We start from the raw sequence: 20,483 nt of genomic DNA on the forward strand, positions 1-20,483 counted from the left end.
AATAGCTGACACCCGATTTGCAGATGAATAGTCTTCTCCTGAGAAAAACAAATGCCAGCAAACTCATGGTCTTTGATTGGCCAAAATGCTTAGTTTGACTTTTCGGTAATCATCTACTCTTCCCTGTTGATGACTCCTGAATTTCTTCATTTTGAAAACTGTATTTTTACAAACCCAACATCTGCAGTCTATGAATTCAGAACAAAAAAAAAGTTTAAAATATGCCTATAAAAATCTGACTTCAGTTCAAAAATTCAGTTGTCTTAAATTTCAGATGTTCAATAATCAAGTAAACAAATTCAAATCATTTTTAATAGCATATAATAATCAGTTTTATTAATTTACTATTGTTAATAATTCAAATGAACACAATTCAAATTCAGATTGTTTTGGCATATTATTAGCTCCATAAATACGCGCATGTGGTGAACATTTTGCAATGAAAACTGGTCGCACAGCAATTTATGCACACTCACATATGCTCCCAAATATATTTTGAGGTCACATAGATAAATTTTGTGCGCATATACAACAAAAACGGTCACAATTTCGAGCCCTGCAATTTCAAATTAAAGCAGGTTCAAGCACTTTGTCCAAAATCCAAGTACTTTTCTGACCTATAAAACACTATATTAAAAATCAAGCATTTTCCAGCATTTGCAGCACCCGTAGGAACCCTATGAATAAAGCACATCTAATTCACACAACACCTCTTAAATGTGGCTTTCCCACACGTTATAATCTTAGGTCTGTTGACTGCAGTGCAAAGAAAGCTTAAATGCCTGATAACGATTGCACTAATTTTCACATCAAGTCTTTTTGTAAGCTAACAAGTGTTTCAGGCTTTACTTTAGTGGCATCACAGCTACAGTAAATAGCTATTTTCATAATTAAACACTAATTAGCATATAATTTGGTGTTGACAACTTGTCACGTTGAACAAAGTCTCACCAAGGCTGCACTTGATGATACACAGTTGTATTTTAATACATTTGAAAGTGTAATTTATTCATATTATGGAAAAGCAGTTGAATATTTGCATTTTCAGCAGCCGTTCCATTTCTCATTATCATCAATGTTCAAGTAGTTAGCGTTTTAGAAGAAATGTTTTAGAAAGCATTTCATTGAAAGAGAAACTTTGAAGCTCTTGGAACCTTAGAAAAAAAAAAAAAAAAAATTTTTGGAGTGTCCACACACACACACACACACACACACACACACACACACACACACACACACACACACACACACACACACACACACACACACACACACACATATATATATATATTTAAAAACATGGTCAAGTTGATCTGCTGCAGTTTAAACAGAGCATCAGAATGAGGATGAAAGGTGATTTAAGTGACTTTGAACGTGGCATGGTTGTTGGTGCCAGACGGGCTGGTCTGAGTATTTCAGAAACTGCTGATCTACTAAGTTTTTAACGCACAACCATCCTAGGGTTTACAGAGAAAAGGGTCCAAAAAAAGAGAAAATATCCAGTAACCGGCAGTTCTGTGGGCGCAAATGCATTGTTGACACCAAAGGTCAGAGGAGAATGGCCAGACTGGTTCGAGCTGATAGAAAGGCAACAGTAATGCAAATAACCACTCGTTACAACTGAGGTGTGCAGAAGAGCATCTCTGTATGCAACAACACATCCAACCTTGAGGCAGATGGGCTACAGCAGCAGCAGAACACACCAGGTGCCACTCCTGTCAGTTAAAAACTGGAAACTGAGGCTACAATTCGCACAGGCTCAACAAAATTGGACAATAGAAGACTGGAGAAACATTGCTTGGTCTGATGAGTCTCGATTTCTGCTGTGACATTTGGATGGTAGAGTCAAAAACTGGCATCGACAACATGAAAGTATGGATCCATCCTGACTTGTATCAACAGTTTAGGCTGGTCGGGGTGGTGTAATGGTGTGGGGGATATTTTCTTGGCACACTTTGGGCCCCTTAGTATCAATTGAGCATCATGTCAACGCCAAAGCCTACCTAAGTATTGTTGCTGACCATGTCCATCACTTTATGACCACAGTGTATCATGTTAATATGGACCAAAATCTCTGAGGAATATTTCCAGTACCTTGTTGAATCTATGCCACGAAGGATTATGGAAGTTCTGAGAGCAAAAGTGGGTCAAACATAGAACTAGTAACGTGTACCTAACAAAGTGGACGGTGAGATGTATATATAAAATTGACAAATTACTATTCTATGTAACAAATCAGTAAACAACTACTTTCTTCATTTGTTGGCTGATATTTGATTAGATTTGATTTGTTTACGCCCATTTTATATTTAAATAAATTTTGCATAATTTAGAACATTTTTAAAGAGTTTTAATTTCAGCAAGAGTTGCTCAAAACTATTAACAACAATGTTCGATAAACCAAAATAAACAAACAAAACAAATCCGAAGGTTTATTTCATGGATACTAAGATATAATAATTAGACAGGTGACTGCTGGTTAGATTCTCCTACATGCTGGCATGATTGCTGGCATGAGCTTTGTTGTACACATTTTGGAAATAATTATTGAGGCCCAATTTCCCGCGCTCCCAAATGTCTTAGGAAATTGAAAGTTTAAAAACCTTAATTTCACCCATTTAAACACATGAAAAGTAAAACATCTGGGCTGACAATAGCAAAAGAAGACTTTATATATAAAAGGGAAAGGGAATATCATCATTAAATTCAGTCATATGACAGAAGGGAAAACATCATTTTACCCACTACCACCAACACAGATTATCTTCCTTCTCGGAGAGATTAAAACGTCACATCAGATTTTCGCAGTACCTCTTCATGTGCTTTTCTCCTCCCCCGTGATGAAGAGGTGTGTGGTTTTTTTGGACTGAAGCATCTGAGCGGCGCGGTCAGCCCCGGTGATGGCAGCCAGACGGTGCACATCATATCGAGAGTACAGAGCCGTGCAGGTGAAGCTGACAGAAGCACCACCCTCTCTGACTCCAGCCTGAAGCATATTACACACCTCACTGTAGAAATGAGGGTATGTGGGCAACCCGTAGAAGATCAGATTGTGGATACCCTTGATAGTGTATCTAGGAAAAAGAGATTTAGAAAAATGTATTAAAAAATGAGATAAACAAAAACACATTTTAAAATACTTGTCCAATATATTTTCAACATTTCATGTCTAGGTCACACTTTAAAATAAGGTTTCATTAGTTACTGTATTTATTAACATGAATTAAATATGAACAATACTTGCAAAGCATTCAATAATCATAGTTCAACATTTATTAATGCCTTATTAAAATCCAAATTAATGCATGCTAACATTGGTTAATGCAGTGTAAGTTAACATGAACTAACAATGAACAACTGTATTTTCATTAACTTAACTATTATCATGTAAACTAACATGAACAAATGTCATAATAAAGATATTGTTCATTGTTTGTTCTTGTTAGCAAATGCATTAACACTAACCTTGTCACCATAATCTACATTATTTAAATGAAAAATACTAAAATTATTTCTGATGGCAAAATAGAGTTTTTAGCAGCCGTTAATCCAGTCTTCAGTGTCACGTTTAGACAAAGTATTACTCTAATATAAAGCGTTCAGCAAACATTTATCATAGTCATTAATGATAGTAACTGTTGTGGTGATTATATACAATTACATTTCCTAAATATTTTTGATAAATACAGGGTGTATACAGGGATCCAATACCCTTTTCAATACCTTTTAAAGACCTTTTCAAAATATTTTAAATCCTCATCTCCACTTCAAGTTCTAATCAGTACCAAATATTTAACTTAATAAACAGTTGTAGTTAAATAAATCAATAGAGCATAACCATGAAAAAGAACTTAGATAAGCTCAGAAGAAACAAAGCTTGAAATAATAAATTACGAGGTTGTTTTCAGCGACAGGCTTCAGCAACTGTTTAAACTTGTCTTTCTCCAACCAAGAGTATGCAAACTTACATTTTCCCATTTTGCCATCTGTTTTGCTTCGCTACATGTGGAGAGTGCTACATCTCCTTCCCATGTGTGTCACAAAATACGTGAAATCACCCGGATGGAGGAGTTTGGCCGGACATGTCCCGGCCCAAACAAATCGCATGGATCAAGCACAGCTTTGTTAATATTAGAAGATATTAAACATATTTATGCTCTTTTGGAGTCAAACATTTTGAGCAACGCTTGAACAAAATTTAAGACCTCGTAAAAACAAGATTAAGACTTTTTAATAACTTTTATGAACTTTCTCATAAATGATTTACCAACTTTTAATACTTTTTAAGACCCTGCGGACACCCTGAAATAATTATAATAATGAAAAAAAAAAGACTATTTATTTTATAATGATGTATTTGTATTTAATGCCATGTCAGCAACAAAGGTTGTTGTAGGAATGAAAATTATCATATGCATTTGTGTTCACAATGCAAAACATGTCTTTTTCTCAAAGAAGGTCCATCCAGATTCCAAAGGCAGATACTGATAAGATCAGGGGCAGGTTATTGTGTGTGCACTTTGGGGGTTTTATGATGTGGTCACATGTTGATTGGTCAGTCTGTATGTCTCAGTATTTGGGCTTTGGTCACATGGTCAAGAAAGACACAAAATGTGTGGTAAACTTTGCTCTGGCTCTTTTCATGTTCTGGTATTCTCTAGCTCTACTCTTTTTGTCTCTCTCTCACCGTCCCTCTCCCTGTCTCCTTCTCAGTTAACCTATTTTCTGGGCACAATTATTATCATATGTTTTTATCATTTTATGTTTTACCAATTTATACAGTTGTTTGTATTTATTGTTATTGTTGTCATTAAATCATTTCATTTTTAAGTATTTGTCCATTAGTTTTGATTAAACATCAACACTTAATTGCTCCATATTGCAATACAATACAATCACATAATAGCAACTCTCTCCCACATTTTTAGCTATTATAACTCCCCTTTTTTCTGGTTTTGGTAGAAGAATGCTTAAGTATGGTTTGACAAGAAACAAACCAAAAAGAAAGAAACAAAAGAAAAAGTTTTTCACCATCATACAGATAACCATTTAGTTGTTCTGCAGAACTGAAGTTCAAACCGCTGTAGGTAAAAACCTTTTCTTACACTTCATGGCAAGTACATTTCAGTAATAAATATACAATTAAAACAAACAAATGAATACATAAATTAGATAAGATTTCTAATGTTAATACATCAAAAAAAAGTCTTAAGAGAGTTTCTTTTCATAAAAAAAGCCTTCTGGAATCATTAAATGCAGGACAGTCACAGTAGAATGTGTTTTACAGTAAGATGAATTGTGCAGAACAAACACTGAGTAGGACAATTACCACTTCTTTAGAAACTAAAGTACTCATCGACTCATACTTAAAAAAAAAAAAAGTGTCATTTAAGTGTTTAAGTTCATTTGATTTGTACGAATGTAAAACACTTTTAAGGAACACACACCTACCTCTTATAAAAGTGGAATCTCTCAGAGAAGAGCAGAAACTGTTTTTCTCCTTTCTGGAAGTAATGTCGCGCTCGAGACACCTCTGATCTCTGAGAGTACTCGCTAATATTAGCAAAACTGACGTCTTCCTTCTTCAGGTAGTTTCGCAGACGTACAAAATCAAAGTACGAAGGCACATAGATGAAAGTGTGGGACATGACAGAGTCTCTGTACTGAGGCAGGATCTTATCCACAAAGAACTGGAACCTAGAGAAGCACAGTACAAAGGTTTTACAAAAAGTTCTTAAAGCGTTTGTATGTTTTGATCTAAATATGATTCTTTCAAAACACCAGATAAATTTGTAAATGTAGTTATCATGGAAATCCAACACAATATAGTTATAGATTTCATATCTCTATTTGGAAAGAATTTGTGATTTTAGATTGATTGGGATAATTCTTTAGGATGATTTCTGCTTAAATATTATAAACAATGGACAAGCATGGATAAATACAATAAAGAAAACGATACAATTAAAATAAACAGTGTTTCTGAGTCTAAAAAATGTTCAGATTAGGGCTGCACAATATATCGTTTTGCCATCAATATCCACAATAGTCGCAAGATATGCAATGTTGAGTCTGAATTAAGCCTGATTTATACTTCTGCGTCAAACACCGGCGTATGCTACGGCGCTGACGCATAGCCCTTCGCCGTGGCCATCGCCGTCACTGACGTGCACCTCTCAAAAAATGTAACTACACGTCGCAACGACGCGTAGCATAAGCTCTGTGATTGGTCGGCTTGGTAGCGCTGACGAGTCTGGGCGGGACCGAGAGGCGCGCGAATGGCGCGACGCCGCGCGAGCGATTGTTTACAAGTGTGGAGTCCCGTGAAGGAGCTCCGGATGGAAAGTTTTGTTTTGTGTTTACCTCATAGTTAAAGTTGTTGCACGTCCGCCGGTTCCTGCCTCAAAATGAGCGAGTTTGAGCCACTTGTACATCCCGGAAGTGTTCAGGAAATGCAAAAAAGTAGCGAAGAAACTCGACACAGAGGAACATTTACACCTCACTGCCAACTAGCGTTTCGGAAGTGTTAATGCAGACCGGCAGAGACAGCGCGCAGAAGTATAAATGCACAGCCACGCGCGTTGCCTGCGCCGTGGGTTACGCCGGTCACCTGACGCAGAAGTATAAATCAGGCTTAAGGAGCAAGCGCTTAGCCATTTCACGGAATGCAAGCTCCATGAACTGCACGAGTCAAGGCTGATTTATACTTCTGCGTCAAACACTGGCGTAGGCTACGGCGCTGACGCATAGCCCATCGCCGTGGCCGTCGCCGTCACTGACGTGCACCTCTCAAAAATTCTAACTACACGTCGCAACAACGCGTAGCGCAAGCTCTGTGATTGGTCGGCTTGCTAGCGCCGACGAGTCTGGGCGGGACCGAGAGCCGCGCGAATGGCGCGAGCGATTGTTTACAAGTGTGGAGTCCCGTGAAGGAGCTCCGGATGGAAAGTTTTGTTCTGTGTTTACCTCATGGTTAAAGTTGTTGCACGTCCGCCGGTTCCTGCCTCAAAATGAGCGAGTTTGAGTCACTTGTACATCCAGGAAGTGTTCAGAATAGCAAAACAGAAGCGAAGAAACTCGACACAGAGGAACATTTACACCTCACTGCCCACTAGCGTTTCGGAAGTGTTAATGCAGACCAACAGAGACAGCGCGCAGAAGTATAAATGCACAGCCACGCGCGTTGCCTGCGCCGCGAGTTCCGCCGGTCACTTGACGCAGAAGTATAAACCAGGCTTCATAGGAACCAAGCATGGGGGCAACAAAAGATATCACGGTTTCATGGTATTGTGAATATATTCTTTTTAAATGTCTGTGTAAAACTATCACTATCCCATGATGCACCGTGAGAGAATTCATGAATGGGGGTATAGCACGTGTTGCCCAAAAGATTGATGACAAAATGGCATTTGTAGCACATCCGAGCTCCATTTGTACTACTCGCATTCATACTATATAGAACATACTTTTCTATCGGTCAAGTTAGTAGTACGTTCAAACTAAAATGCAGTACCTACTAATTAGTAAGCGAGTAAGAGCCAATATATTTTATTTAGAGAAACATTTAAAATATTTTGGAACAGTAAACATTTCAGGCTAAATAATTCAAATGAAGACTTTTGCTGTCTTCATTAGTTTCAATAACAGATTTTTTAAAATTGAAAACAGCATCTTTGGATATCTTTTCAGCTGGAGATACTGTTGTCCTAAAAAAATTAAAAATAAAAATAAATGTAAAAATAAAAATATTATTTTGACTGTTTAAAAACCTTGACTTTTTCAAACCGCAATATACCTTGAAAACGGTTATCGTCCAATGCATAATAGGAGCTACAGAATTGTACTTAATTACTTTATTTTTATGGAACTTAGACGATTTGCGCAACCAAAAAAATTCTTGTTTTTAGTCCAAATATCTACAATTCAAAGCAAAAACTGCTCCACTAGCAGATAATTTAGCTTGTTTTAAGTGAAAACTCTTAACTATGACTTATTTCTTCTAAAGGTGAAAACGAACAATATTTTTACTTGATCTAAGATTTTTTATTATATTTGTACTATACTGTAAAAAAATATTGCAAAAAGCCATTACAACAAAAGCTTCTAATGTTACTTTAACTAAAGTTAATTGGGTTTTAACTATTTTATAATACAAAGTTTAACTTAATATTTTTGGTCAGTTTGACTAATGTAAGTTGAGATGACTAGAAAAATAATAATTTGATTCAACTAAAAAAAATAAGGCAGTATTTAGTTTACAATGTAGAAATGAGACCAAGCAAACTAAGAAAAGCCTTTTATGCATTGCGATTATTCAACTCCTGCACTGAACACTAATATACTCTACATAAAACTGTCAAATAGAGCTATTCAAAGTATTTTTGAAACTGTGTACATATCGTAATATTTATTGAGGAAAAATAAAATATTGCAATATCCGATGTTTCCAATATCATGCAGCACTAATTCAGTTACAGTAATTGAATAATACAATTAAAATTAATTTAGTAATATTTATACTTAAAGTTACAAACAGCACAATTTCTTATGCCCGTATGCTTTTAAAATCAAAATACAGAAGCAAAACAAAAACACATGCAAATGATAAGCAATAATCAGACTCAACATTGCATATCCTGCGATATCAGTCCTGAAACGATATATGGTACTGCCATCTTCATAACTGTCAATATAATGTTAGTGCAATGACAGTATGAAATATATCAGTTACTTAAACTTCACAGCTGTAAAACTGTTACAGGGATGCTGATTAAAGACTGCACACTGCTGCTCTCTAGTGTCCAGAATAAAGAACAGCAGGCGTCTCTCACCTGGCATCCTGGTCCATGAAGCTGTCAGAGTGAAACATCTGAAAAACATGTGGCAGCTGCACAAGTACCTGACAGATTGAGCCTATCTTTGGAATGGTTTTACTGCACACCTAAAAAAAAGAACAACATTAGTATCTGTATCCACGACTATAAAATAACTTTGATACTTCAAATGTCAAGTCATAGTATAGCTAAATTTAAATGTTATAGAAACCAGGATACATTTTAATTTTAGGATTTTGTAAAGAATATAACATGTATTTTATTACAACTGTTTCCTAGTTGAAGTTAAAATCAGCAGGACACCGGCCCTCCAGGACCGAGTTTGGACACCCCTGCTCTGAGGTCATACAAGATATCAGTGACTTTTTTTTCTTCTTCAGTAGATCATTAAATATTTTTAGATCAGTGATTCATAAGATGCAGTGTACAAGTCATTGTTTTTCAGTCCATAGGCTTTTTACAGGCATAACAAAATGAACACCTGTGGTTTATGATAAACTAAGGTCTAATAAAGGGAAACGATTGGTCTGTGTAGGAAAATAAACCTTATTTACAACATTATTATCTTTACCTTTATTTAATTATGAGACTCTTGAAATGCTGATAGCCACCGACTGACATTTCCGCAGTTTCAGATAAAAACAATTTCTACTGAAGAAGAAAAAAAGTCACCTGGATTTTGGATGGTGTGAGGACGAGAAAATTAACCTCATTTTTTTGGGGGGGGGTAAACTATACTTTCCACAATGACTAATTAGATTAGTCCTCAAAAACTATGTTTGGTTGTGCACCTGGCCTCTGTAGTTGTGGCAGTGTTTGGTGAGGATGTTGGTGATCTGAGGTTCTTGTATGGCACTGAACACCAGCGTCTGTCTGTAATAAGCTGCCCAGTTGTTTAGGTTCCACATGCGAACGCGAGAGAAATCAACACCATGAGAGTCCAGCGGCTGCAGGTTCAAATGCTCCAACACATGCTGTAACACACACGAAACACAGTGGCAATTTAAATAAAAGTTTAAAAATATATATTTGATAGATTTTATGTAAATAACATTAAAGGAATGCTACACTTTTTGGGGGTAATGGCTCATTTTACAAGTCAATTAAAGTTAAACAGTTGAGTTTGACCATTTGTTTAATCCATTCAGCAAATCTCCCAATCTGGTGGAAACACCTTTAGTTAGCTTAAAATAAATCATTGAATCAGATTTGACTATTGACATTAAAAAATTAGATTATTTTCCTATTTAAAAGCTTGTAGTTACAACATGCACTAAGACAAAGAGAATTTAGTTAGCTTTAAATAGAAAACTACCAAAAGCATTTTTATTTATTTACTATTGTTTATAACATGAAAAATAAATAATAATTTCAGCAAGATGCCAATGGTATAACCCAATTCAATGATTTATGGTAAGCTAAGCTAAAAGTGCTCATGTCAGAGACCGGATAAATGGATTAGACATGAGTTATCAAGTTTATTTACTAAATATTGATTGTTAGAAAGCACACCTAACATTCTTAGCTTGTGATAACTCCTTATCAATGCAACATAATTTTAAAAGATGAGAATGAAGCACAAGCTAATATTTGAGAAACTACCTGTATGCAAGATTTATTGAAAAGAGAAATGACCAATAATTAGACCAATGCACAAAACAATTATAACTTTACATAAACTATTCAGGTTCCATAAACTATAAACATCTCCCTATCTCAACAATTCAATCAAGAAAAACATTTTAGCTTATAAAAATTTACATCAAATGAAAAGATTCAACTAAATTTATTACCTAGGAACCAAAATTTAACACTTGTTAATACTTTTTGAGGGCCTTAATTTTCACTAAATTGTTTTATCAGCTTTTAATCCTTTTCAAGAAACTGCAGACACCCCGTTTAAGTGTAATAAAAAAACACTAAAACAGTGGGAAAAATGAAACCCACGAGTAAATGTTCCCAGTTCTGCATGAGGAAAACATCTGCCTGATCCACAATCAAAAGTTCGATTGAAGACAGAAAGTCATGGTCTCTTTTCTTCTCCCCTTCAGCACCCAGAACTGTGCGGAGACCCAGCGGAGAAGCAATGATGATGTCAGAGGAATAGAAGGGAGCGTATAGGCGCATGCTGTGTCTCAGGATAGACATACCTGTACACATAGAGAGAGATAGCTATAATACACACAATAACAGCCTGAAAGTGGAAACCTAAACAGGTGGAAAATAAAAAGTATAACTCACAAAATTAAAATTCTGTAACTTACACTCACCCTGTTTCATATCAGAGAGGTTTTTTGTTTTGAACATAAATTAAGAAATTCTTAGTTAAATCTGAGAATCTTTAACATAAATTAAGATATTCTTAGTTAAATTTAAAAAGTGGTTAATTCCAAGTGACATGATCACATTATAAGATGAATGGCTTTAATTCAGGCTTTTAATGACATATATTCAAGTTTGGTCACAGAAACCAAAGCACACATGCTTGACATGGGAGAACCAATGAGGTTTGTGCTTGTGTATCAAGCGTGTTTGTTAGTAATTCATTTTAAACTTGCAGATTTTGCAGATGGTTTATACCTGACAATAAACACCAACAATGTTGTATTAGTATTTATTTTTGTTATGAAGGTTTTGTAGTGTCAAGACTGAGTAGACTTTGAATTGAGGAACCGTAGGAAACTAATGAACCTTATTGTAAAGTGTTACCGAAATATCTTTATTTGTATTCTTTTGACGTTTTGAATAACAGAAGTATGAATTAAGCCTGCACAATATATTGTTTTAGCATCGACAATGCAATGTGTAAATTTGCAGTAGTCATAATGCAGGATAAGCAATGTCAAGTTCAGAACATATTATTTGTGGGGTCATCACAAAGTTTAATCTTAAAATAGTGAAAGATTTTCACTTCAATGAGTTTAAGAAGTGTGACTCAGTAAGATTTAAGCAAACAAACTTTAACAATACATTAAGCATAATTAACTGTATTATTTATACAATGAAGACTATAAACTATACTTTAATTTCATATATTATTGAATTTCTGCACCTCAATATTGTTAGATTCTACAGAAAACCAACCAAATTTATTTGTATCAGTTTAATTGTATTGTATTTCATGCAAAGAGTCCTCCCAATCAATGTTGAATCAAGTCTTTCCAATTAGAGTTATAAGTGAAACTGTGAAAATTGTATTCATATCGCAGTATCTATCACAGACGAACTAAAAATCGCAATGTCAGTTGTCATCCAATATCATGCAGACCTAGTATGAATGATAATCTCTTTATTTCTATGATAACTCTCTATTTGAATTACCAAATAAAAACACAAATTTCACAATTAAGCAAAATGCAAATGTGACTTGAACAATTACTGTTATCAATACAGATTTTTTTTCGAAATAGATTTTAAAAGTTTAAAGCAAGGGACAAAAAACAAAAACGTTATACAATATCAAAATTAAACTAAATAAAAAAACTGTATAATTAAGTTAAGAAAAAGACAGAAAAAGTTTCAGTTAAAAAAGGAAATGCTTTTTCATACCTATCCTGAAATGATCATCTATATTTCCAGAAAAGACAGCGTGGTAGTCATCAGGCCTTTGCAGATTAGGTGGCTTCTCATCCGTCTCCTCTCCATATTCCTCCTTGAAGCGTTTCTTGTTACTGGCATCCGTCTTCTTGCCTTTGGGCTCCAGAAGTGTCATGAAGGTCTGGACAACTCTCAGTGCTCCATCTCTGAATGGCACCAAAATCAAGACCTACACAATGAGGATTTACTTATTAAAGTTAGCTTTTAATTATTCATTAATCCAGAAAATACACACTGATAAATTAGATTAAAAACAACCATACATATTTACATTTAACAAAAGTATAGCAGCATACCTGTTAACACAATAGTATAAACCACCTATGCGCTATTAAAAAAACTATATACAATATTGTGGTATAAAACTGAAGACACCTTTGGTCTAGTAAGCCCTTGGTCACGAAAATCCTCATCCCCATTTTTAGATTCCTTTAACTTGGCATTGTTTCTAAGCACACGAGAGTTGGCCTTTAATACATGGTTCAGGGCATGAAGACAGTATGCGCTGCGCACTTCCTTAGCCTCCTTCAAGGGGGAGAGGTTTGCCAAATAGAGGTCTCTGTAAGTACCTGCAAAAATAAAATATGCGTAATGACAAAAAAATAATAATAATAACAATTATGTCAGGTGTAATACTTTTTGTTTGCTGACATACCCATGAGCCCAAGCATCTCCTTTTGCAGCTCTGTGACATCTGTTGCAGCTCCAAAAGGCAGGTTTAACAAATGCCAATTTGCCTCTAGGGTTTTGTGAATGGGTGGAAGAGGGGCAGAAGAGGCCTGTCCGATGGCTGGAAAACGTTCCAATGGACACATGCACTGCAGAACACCCAGTTTTGCCCACTGGAGTGGGAAAGTGAAAATTTTTCTTGGTGTCAGTTTTTTATTGATTTATTCAGAGAAATATGCATAAAAAAAAAAATATTTATTTATACAGAGAACTGTCCTACCTTAACCTGAGTCTTGACCTTTGATCCTTGTGAGATTCGTCCCACTTCCTCTTCGCTCAGTTCAATCTCTTGGTGCTTCACAAACATGTCTACAACAACCATAAAATCAAGCGCATTTTTAAACTGTTAAACTTGGGTTCTCATTTTGTTTTGTAATGCAATCAATCTTGAGTACTAGACCTGGTAACAAATGTCACATCAATAGTAATCGTCATTACTTAAAAATTCAGAGAGCTTCATTGATGATGTATCATAGGATAGTCTCACCTTCATCCTGTTCCTGTTGTGCTGTGTTTTCCTCTCCTTCTGCAGGCATATTGGTCTCCAAGCAGAAAGCAGCTTCATTCTTTTTATCTGTAAACTCTCCCTCCATCTCTGCCTCTTCATTCTCCTCTACATCTCCATTGGTCTTTTCAGGGTGTTTTTTCTGTAATTTGTCAGATGTTTCTTCCACTTTATCCTCTAAAACTTCCTCAGCATCATTCCCGTCCTCTTCATCGGTGTCCTCCACTTCTTCTTCACTATCACCTTCAACTTAATAAAAAATAGATAAGATATAATAAGTCAATGCCATTAGACCCTTTCAAATGAAAATGAAATTTGCTAAGTGTAAAAGATCTTACCTTCAGCTTCCTCCTCGTTATCCTCTTCCTCGCTTTCTTCATCTTCACTCTCAACATCATCTTCATCACCTTGAATCATGGTGGACAGTAGTTTCTGATATGCAGATGGTTGCTCAGCATCACTGTCATCCTCACTGTCTGGTTCAGGGCGCTGTGGACTGTCAGGCTGTTTGGGGGCAGAACTTCTTTTAGTGTGATGGTTGGAAACATAACATTTTCTTCATACACACAACAGAACATGATAATGAGCCATTAATGAACACAAACCAGGATTTATGAACTGAAAATTCTAATTTCCCTCAAGCGTTTGACATTAGAGTTATAGTGTTCTACAAAAACCTGAAACCACCTGGTTTTGAAATCAATAAAGAGCTATTTTCATATGGTCTCAGTGTGAAACAATATTGCGATGACAGACTTCCTCTACATCATCTCACAACACTATAAAATAATGCTCACACTTTACAATAAGGTTTCAATAATTACTGTTAACAAACTCATAGAGAACAATACTGGTACAGCATTTATTATTCATATTTTATCACAAAACCTGAATTTGTACTTGTTAACATTAGTTAATGCATTGTGAAGTTACACAAACTAACAAAGAACAAACTGTATTTTAATTAATTAACGTTAACAAAGATGAATAAATACGATAACACATTTGTTGTACATTCTTTGCTTATCTTAGGATTCGGAAATACATTAACTCAACAACCTTAGTGTGTTAGCAAAACAATAGTAGATGCAGTTCAAGACCACTTTGACATTAAACCAGCTGTAGCACTGATGTAAAGTTGGTTTAATATTTGCACATTCTCCATAATATCATTTCAGAAAAGTACAATTTGCTATTTCGAAACATGAAAATCGTACTATAGCCAACGACTATCAAAATACAACATTGTTTACAGTCAATAGAATAGAGGCAATGTTGTTTTGAAGTCATGCTTAAATCCGATTCCAGACCAAATGTTCAAATTAGCGTGGTAAACAAAAGAGAGAGAGAGAGCGTTAAAATTAACGAATACAAAACCAACTTCACCTCAAAAGCAGCAGCTTCCCTTAGGTGATCTAGCAAATGTTTTCACAATTACACTGTATAGCAGTCGACAATTAAAGTGAATCAATTAAAAAAACTGTCGTAAGGCAATAATGAATTATGAATGTATCTAATGAATACATTCAATAGTTTTTGTGCAACTTTGATGAAAGGTTTTGCTCCACTTCAAATGTCGACTCCTGTTTTATTCGTATGTCATTCAGATCCAGCTGCTAAATGCATTCATATAACGTTACAGGTTTTTGAACCTAAAATAATTGGTCACTTGACTGATGAAAGAATACATGAATATAATGACTTACCAAGCGCAAAATCTGAGTCTTCTCCGGTCTTTCAACAACCCTAAAATAAAAAAGCATTCATATTTTACACGTAAAGCTCCGAATGTATGCTAACTTAACTTATACTGCGAGCTGTGTCCTGAACAACGCATCACGGTACTTACTTATCGTGAAAAGGGTGTTGTTCACCAAATTCCTTTAGATGTTTCTTCTGTTTCTTAGTTAAATTATCAATCTCCTGTTTTCCTCGCCTTCTTTTGCCCATGTTTCTGTTCTACATCTACACACACGTGTGTAACCAGCTCCTGTTTTCTTTTCTTCATGGATAGTTAATACCATACTCTAGCGCCACCTTAAGGCTTGGCATAATTATGGTAAAGATGCAGAAAAAAGGGGGGCAAAGTGAGTCTTTGAGGAGCAAAAATCCCAAAATATAATAAACACTGAATAACAGGGTTGTCATTTCTAACGCGTAATTGCTTTCCAAAACATAGACCGGATTACTGAACCCATAGGAGAATTAAACACTCAGTGGGTCTGATCTGATGAAGTTTTAGCACCTGTCAAAGCAGAAGAATCATGTCATTGGTTTATATTTTAGCTCATTTTGAGATTTTCTCATTGCTTTGTTACTAGATGTTCTGCCACAATATGATTAGTGCCTCTGAAATGCTCTATCAATCCCCTAAGATTCAACGAATTCGAGTTTTCCTCTGGCAGTGTATGGCAAGCTGTTAAATCATTTGATTGTGTCTTTTCGTGTTCATTCTTTCATTTTCCTTCGGCTTAGCTTCTTACTTATCAGAGATCGTCACAGCGAAATGAACCACCAACTATTCCGACAAATATTTTACGCAGAGGTTGCCCTTCCAGCTGCAACCCAGTACTGGGAAACATACACACACTCAAATACTACAGTAAATTTAGCTCATCCAATTCACCTGAGTACCCTGAGGAAACCCACACAAACACAGGGAGAACATGCAAACTCCACACAGATGAGATATGCCATCTGGCCCTGCCGCGGTCTTAAATTAGCAACCTTCTTGCTATAAGATGACAGCGCTAACCACTGAGCCACCGTGCCATCCCTCTTTTCATGTTACATTTTCTTATTTTTTTAAATACCTGTTAATTTTTCCCAATAAATACCAGTAGCTAAAAATTGCCCAATGATTATTTTAAGGCAAAAGATAAAATACATATTTATTAGATCTGAATATTCATTTAATAACAAAAATTCTGATTTATTATGTACTACTTAAATAGCACTCTCTACTTATTACTAGACTTACTAGACACCACTTAATCATATGCGTTTATTATATTTGCTGCACTGTAAAACCCAACAGTCAACTTTATGAAATGTAATGAGTGTAGTTACCTCAAAATTTACTGAAAGTTAATTCTACTCATTTGAAAAGAGTTTTCAAATCAAATTAAATCAAATCACTTTTATTGTCACATCATCAGCAGCACGTGTGCTATGATGAGTGAAAAGCTTAGGTGCTGGCTCCAGACAGTACAAAATACAGACAGTGAAAATAAAATGACAGTGCAAAATAAACACAGTGCAAAATACAACAGCATGCGATTAATGAGTTAATTAAATACCTCATTACTTCAAATTAAATGGACTAAATTCATAGTACTCATATAGATACATTTTTTAACTCAAGTGGTTTGTAGCAATCGGTTTCCTTAAGCATTTTAAGTTGCCTTAACTAATTGGGTTTTACAGTACTCAGTTGGTTTAAGTTCTCTTAATTTATTGGGTTTTACTGTGCTCAAATTGCTTGATTTACTCAAATGGATTGAGTTCACAGTACTGATTTTTTTTTTTTTTTTTGTATTTTTATGGACTTTGAAAGAGTCGAGATCTTCTGTTTATAGAGGATGAGGGAGCTCTCAGATTTCACCTAAAATGTTTAATTTGTGTTCTGAAGATGAATGAAGGTCTTATGGGTTTGGAACAACATGGGGGTGACTAATTAATAAAATAAATTTCATGTTTGGATCAACCTTTATGTGTGTTTTTTGTTTTTGCATAATTAAAAAATAAGTTTCAAATTGATCCAGTGTTTGGGTTAATGTACATGTCTGAGCATGCATGCAAGTCGGCAGCCAGACACTATTGCATTTTTTTAGAGCATTCAATAGTATCTATAAAAATTGTATGTAGGGAAAAGAACGAGGGGGCAGCATAGGGCCGCAGTGGGTAACACAATCGCCTCACAGCAAGAAGGTTGCTGGTTCGAGCCCCGGCTGGGTCAGTTGGCATTTCTGTGTGGAGTTTGCAGGCTTAAGCCCTTAATGTATTGTCAAAAGCCCCTGATCTTTTGGAATATGCTGCACTTGAAAATAGGTTGTATAACATTTATTTTGTTATCCAGTACTTAAAATTACAATGTACATCATGTGCGTTCCACTTAAGCCAGCTTTTTTGTCCGGCATTAAAACAGTGAGCTGTTTATCAGTACCTGTTTCTACCGGCAGGTGGGAGTGGGACTGTTGTCTCATGGCAAGTGTTAAAAAAATCCCACCACTGCATTGTCGTCATTCATTCATTATTTTGAGGAGCTGAAGCGGAGGAGGTAATACAATTGTTTCGCAAAACTGAATAGTTCTAACTACTGATGAAGCCTAATATTTGTTTCCACGGTATAAAATGTGTGTAGTTTTGGTGAAATAAAATAACTGTAATCAATAAAATGTGCGTCATATTAATGTTAATACATGCAAATTATTCAGGAAAACGTAAATTGTACTAGCTTTCTAGCTATGATATAGTTATCTAGACATATTTATCTATATATCATATAGCAGTCACATCTGTTTTTGTAATGGTTAAATCACAATCAGTTCATCCGTCTAGCTTATTATTTTATAGCTGTACTGTAACATGCCTTATCCCTTTCAACCCTATAGCAATGCCCATGCTAGTACGTTTTATAGATTAAATGTTAAAAAGGCTTGCCATAGATCATGCGTCACACAGCTTTAACTAATTACAAACACTGCAGGCGTGGAGGAATGGATCCCACCATCCGTTCAGGTGCAGCAGACGTATCGGGTGTTCATCAGAATCAGAGCAGAACTGATGTTTGATGTGCGTTAACTCGACTGCAGCCGAAAATATCTTGGCCAGATCATGTGTAAGAATGTATGTAATTGATTTGATCATTGAAAATTGTTCCATAACATTCAATGAAAACAGATGTGGGGTTACCAAATACGGAGACATTTTTTAAAAGTTATTTATATATTTATTTATTTAATTCTCCCGGAGAGACCCTTTTTTTCCCCCCCTCACCAGTCTCTGCGAACATGTGGTCTGTGATTATAAAGCATATTCCCCGCTGGTGATTAGGGTGCCTATGAATAACAGCAGGGCTGGAGGCCAGTGAAAACAAGGGGAGTGAAACAAATGAACCACACACATCTCAGCTCAGGGGTGAGTCATAAACACACCAAAGGTTAGAAAAACACGGTTGGGTGCCAGCGTGAAGGCGAGGTGAGCGTCCGTGAACACCCGAAAACGTCGCCCCGAAGAGACGAAATGCAGCTGATACACTGTAGGCCAATGGTTTCATGCCCACTTCCTGTGATAAAGTGTTGTGTGCATCTGTGTGTGCTTGAGGCCAATCCACTGAGAAGAGACTGTGTTTCTTATTCATTGGCTAAATGTTCCTTTAAATGCATCTTTCACTCTTCAATATAGATGTAAGAATTTATATGTATGAATTCATCACATTCTTTTGGTAAAGAGTATAAAAACTATTAACAAAACTAAATATAAAATAAGAGTAAGACATTCACATCCTATGAATGCCTGTAGAATGATTTTTTTATGCATCTGGATGATATTTTTCGGCCAGCCTGATCTCACGAGAAAACGTAAGTATTTTACGTTTTGGCAGTTTATTAGCTAATTCGTACAAATTCGTACGAGTTCAGTCGTAAGAAAATGTACAATTTTAAAAAGGAGGCGTGGCACCTAACCCCACCCCTAAACCCAACCGTCATTGGGGGATACGCAAATCGTACTAAAATGTACGAATTAGATCGTACGAATTTGTACGAATTAGCCACTAAATGAAAAAGTTACGAATTGCTGTGAGATTTTGTTGTTTTCGGCACATTATGGCCAATAGGATGTTACACACATTCCTAAGAAGAACATCTCTTTTGTTCAATGGTACATGAAATAAAATTTGGTGCTTAAGAAGGTGTCTGGTGCCTATGGAGAGGAGAAAGTGCTCTAAATGTGGTTTGTCAAGCCCACTCTCCTGTGTAAAGCACACGATTGCAAGATGCTTTCCACAAACATGGAGTGTTGATAAGAAAGTGTCTGGTGCATATGGAGAGGAAAAGAGTGTGTTTTACACATGGTTTGTCAAGTCCACTCACCTGTGTGAAGCACACAAAGTATTGCAAGATATATTTTTTAAAAGATTATGAGTTTTGATAAGAAGGTGTCTGGTGCATATGGAGAGGAGAGAGTGTTTTACAGGTGGTTTGTCAAGCCCACTCACCTGTGTGAAGCACACTTAGAATTGCACAATTTACATTATATCATTCCACATGCAAATAAATGCACATATATAAAACATATAAAACATAAATTATATATATATATATGTATTTATATATATTTATATATATATTATATATATATATATAAACTTTTGGTTTTCAGTCTGATAGAGCGTTTACATATCTTATCAAGTAAATTAAAAAAGGTTAACCACTCCTTTAAATGTGAATTAAATTTTGATATGATTTGGCTAAGGCACACTCAATCAAATTGCAAAGATATTATTCAAACCCTCACAATAAATATAACGGAAGAGAACAGGCTGAAACAAAAGAAGTGAGATCTTTCCTTCAATCATATGTTGTTTGGATTTGGAGATGTGGCTATTGGGGTTTAATCAAACTTACTGACTGGAGTAGCCCTACATCTTTAGATGGGAAGTCTGATTCTCCATTTGGTGTATCATCTTTGGGAAAAGCAAAACAGAGCAGTGCATTATTCAAACCTTATCATGAATACAAATAAGAGTCTAGTCGGTACCGTTTCACTTGGGATTTGTCCACGAGTGAGGGAAGGATGAGATTGACAGGCGGGGA

The 20,483-nt window shown here is 35.7% G+C and overlaps 1 protein-coding gene across 1 annotated transcript; it reads right to left on the reverse strand.

Annotated features, from left to right (window-relative positions):
- Positions 1 to 2,674: 2,674 nt before the first annotated feature.
- On the reverse strand, positions 2,675 to 15,657 carry utp25 (UTP25 small subunit processor component). The gene is given in 13 exon segments (NM_173273.1): positions 2,675 to 3,074; positions 5,452 to 5,697; positions 8,832 to 8,941; positions 9,626 to 9,808; positions 10,782 to 10,984; positions 12,384 to 12,600; positions 12,807 to 13,000; positions 13,087 to 13,273; positions 13,381 to 13,469; positions 13,648 to 13,914; positions 14,004 to 14,169; positions 15,372 to 15,411; positions 15,515 to 15,657. Coding segments are annotated over 13 exon segments (2,262 nt in total). The 5' UTR covers positions 15,616 to 15,657; the 3' UTR covers positions 2,675 to 2,815.
- Between the last annotated feature and the right edge of the window lie 4,826 nt (positions 15,658 to 20,483).

This window comes from Danio rerio, chromosome 13 (assembly GCF_052040795.2).
Source record: "Danio rerio strain M-AB ecotype USA chromosome 13, GRCz13ab, whole genome shotgun sequence".
Classification (NCBI taxonomy): Eukaryota; Metazoa; Chordata; class Actinopteri; order Cypriniformes; family Danionidae; genus Danio; species Danio rerio.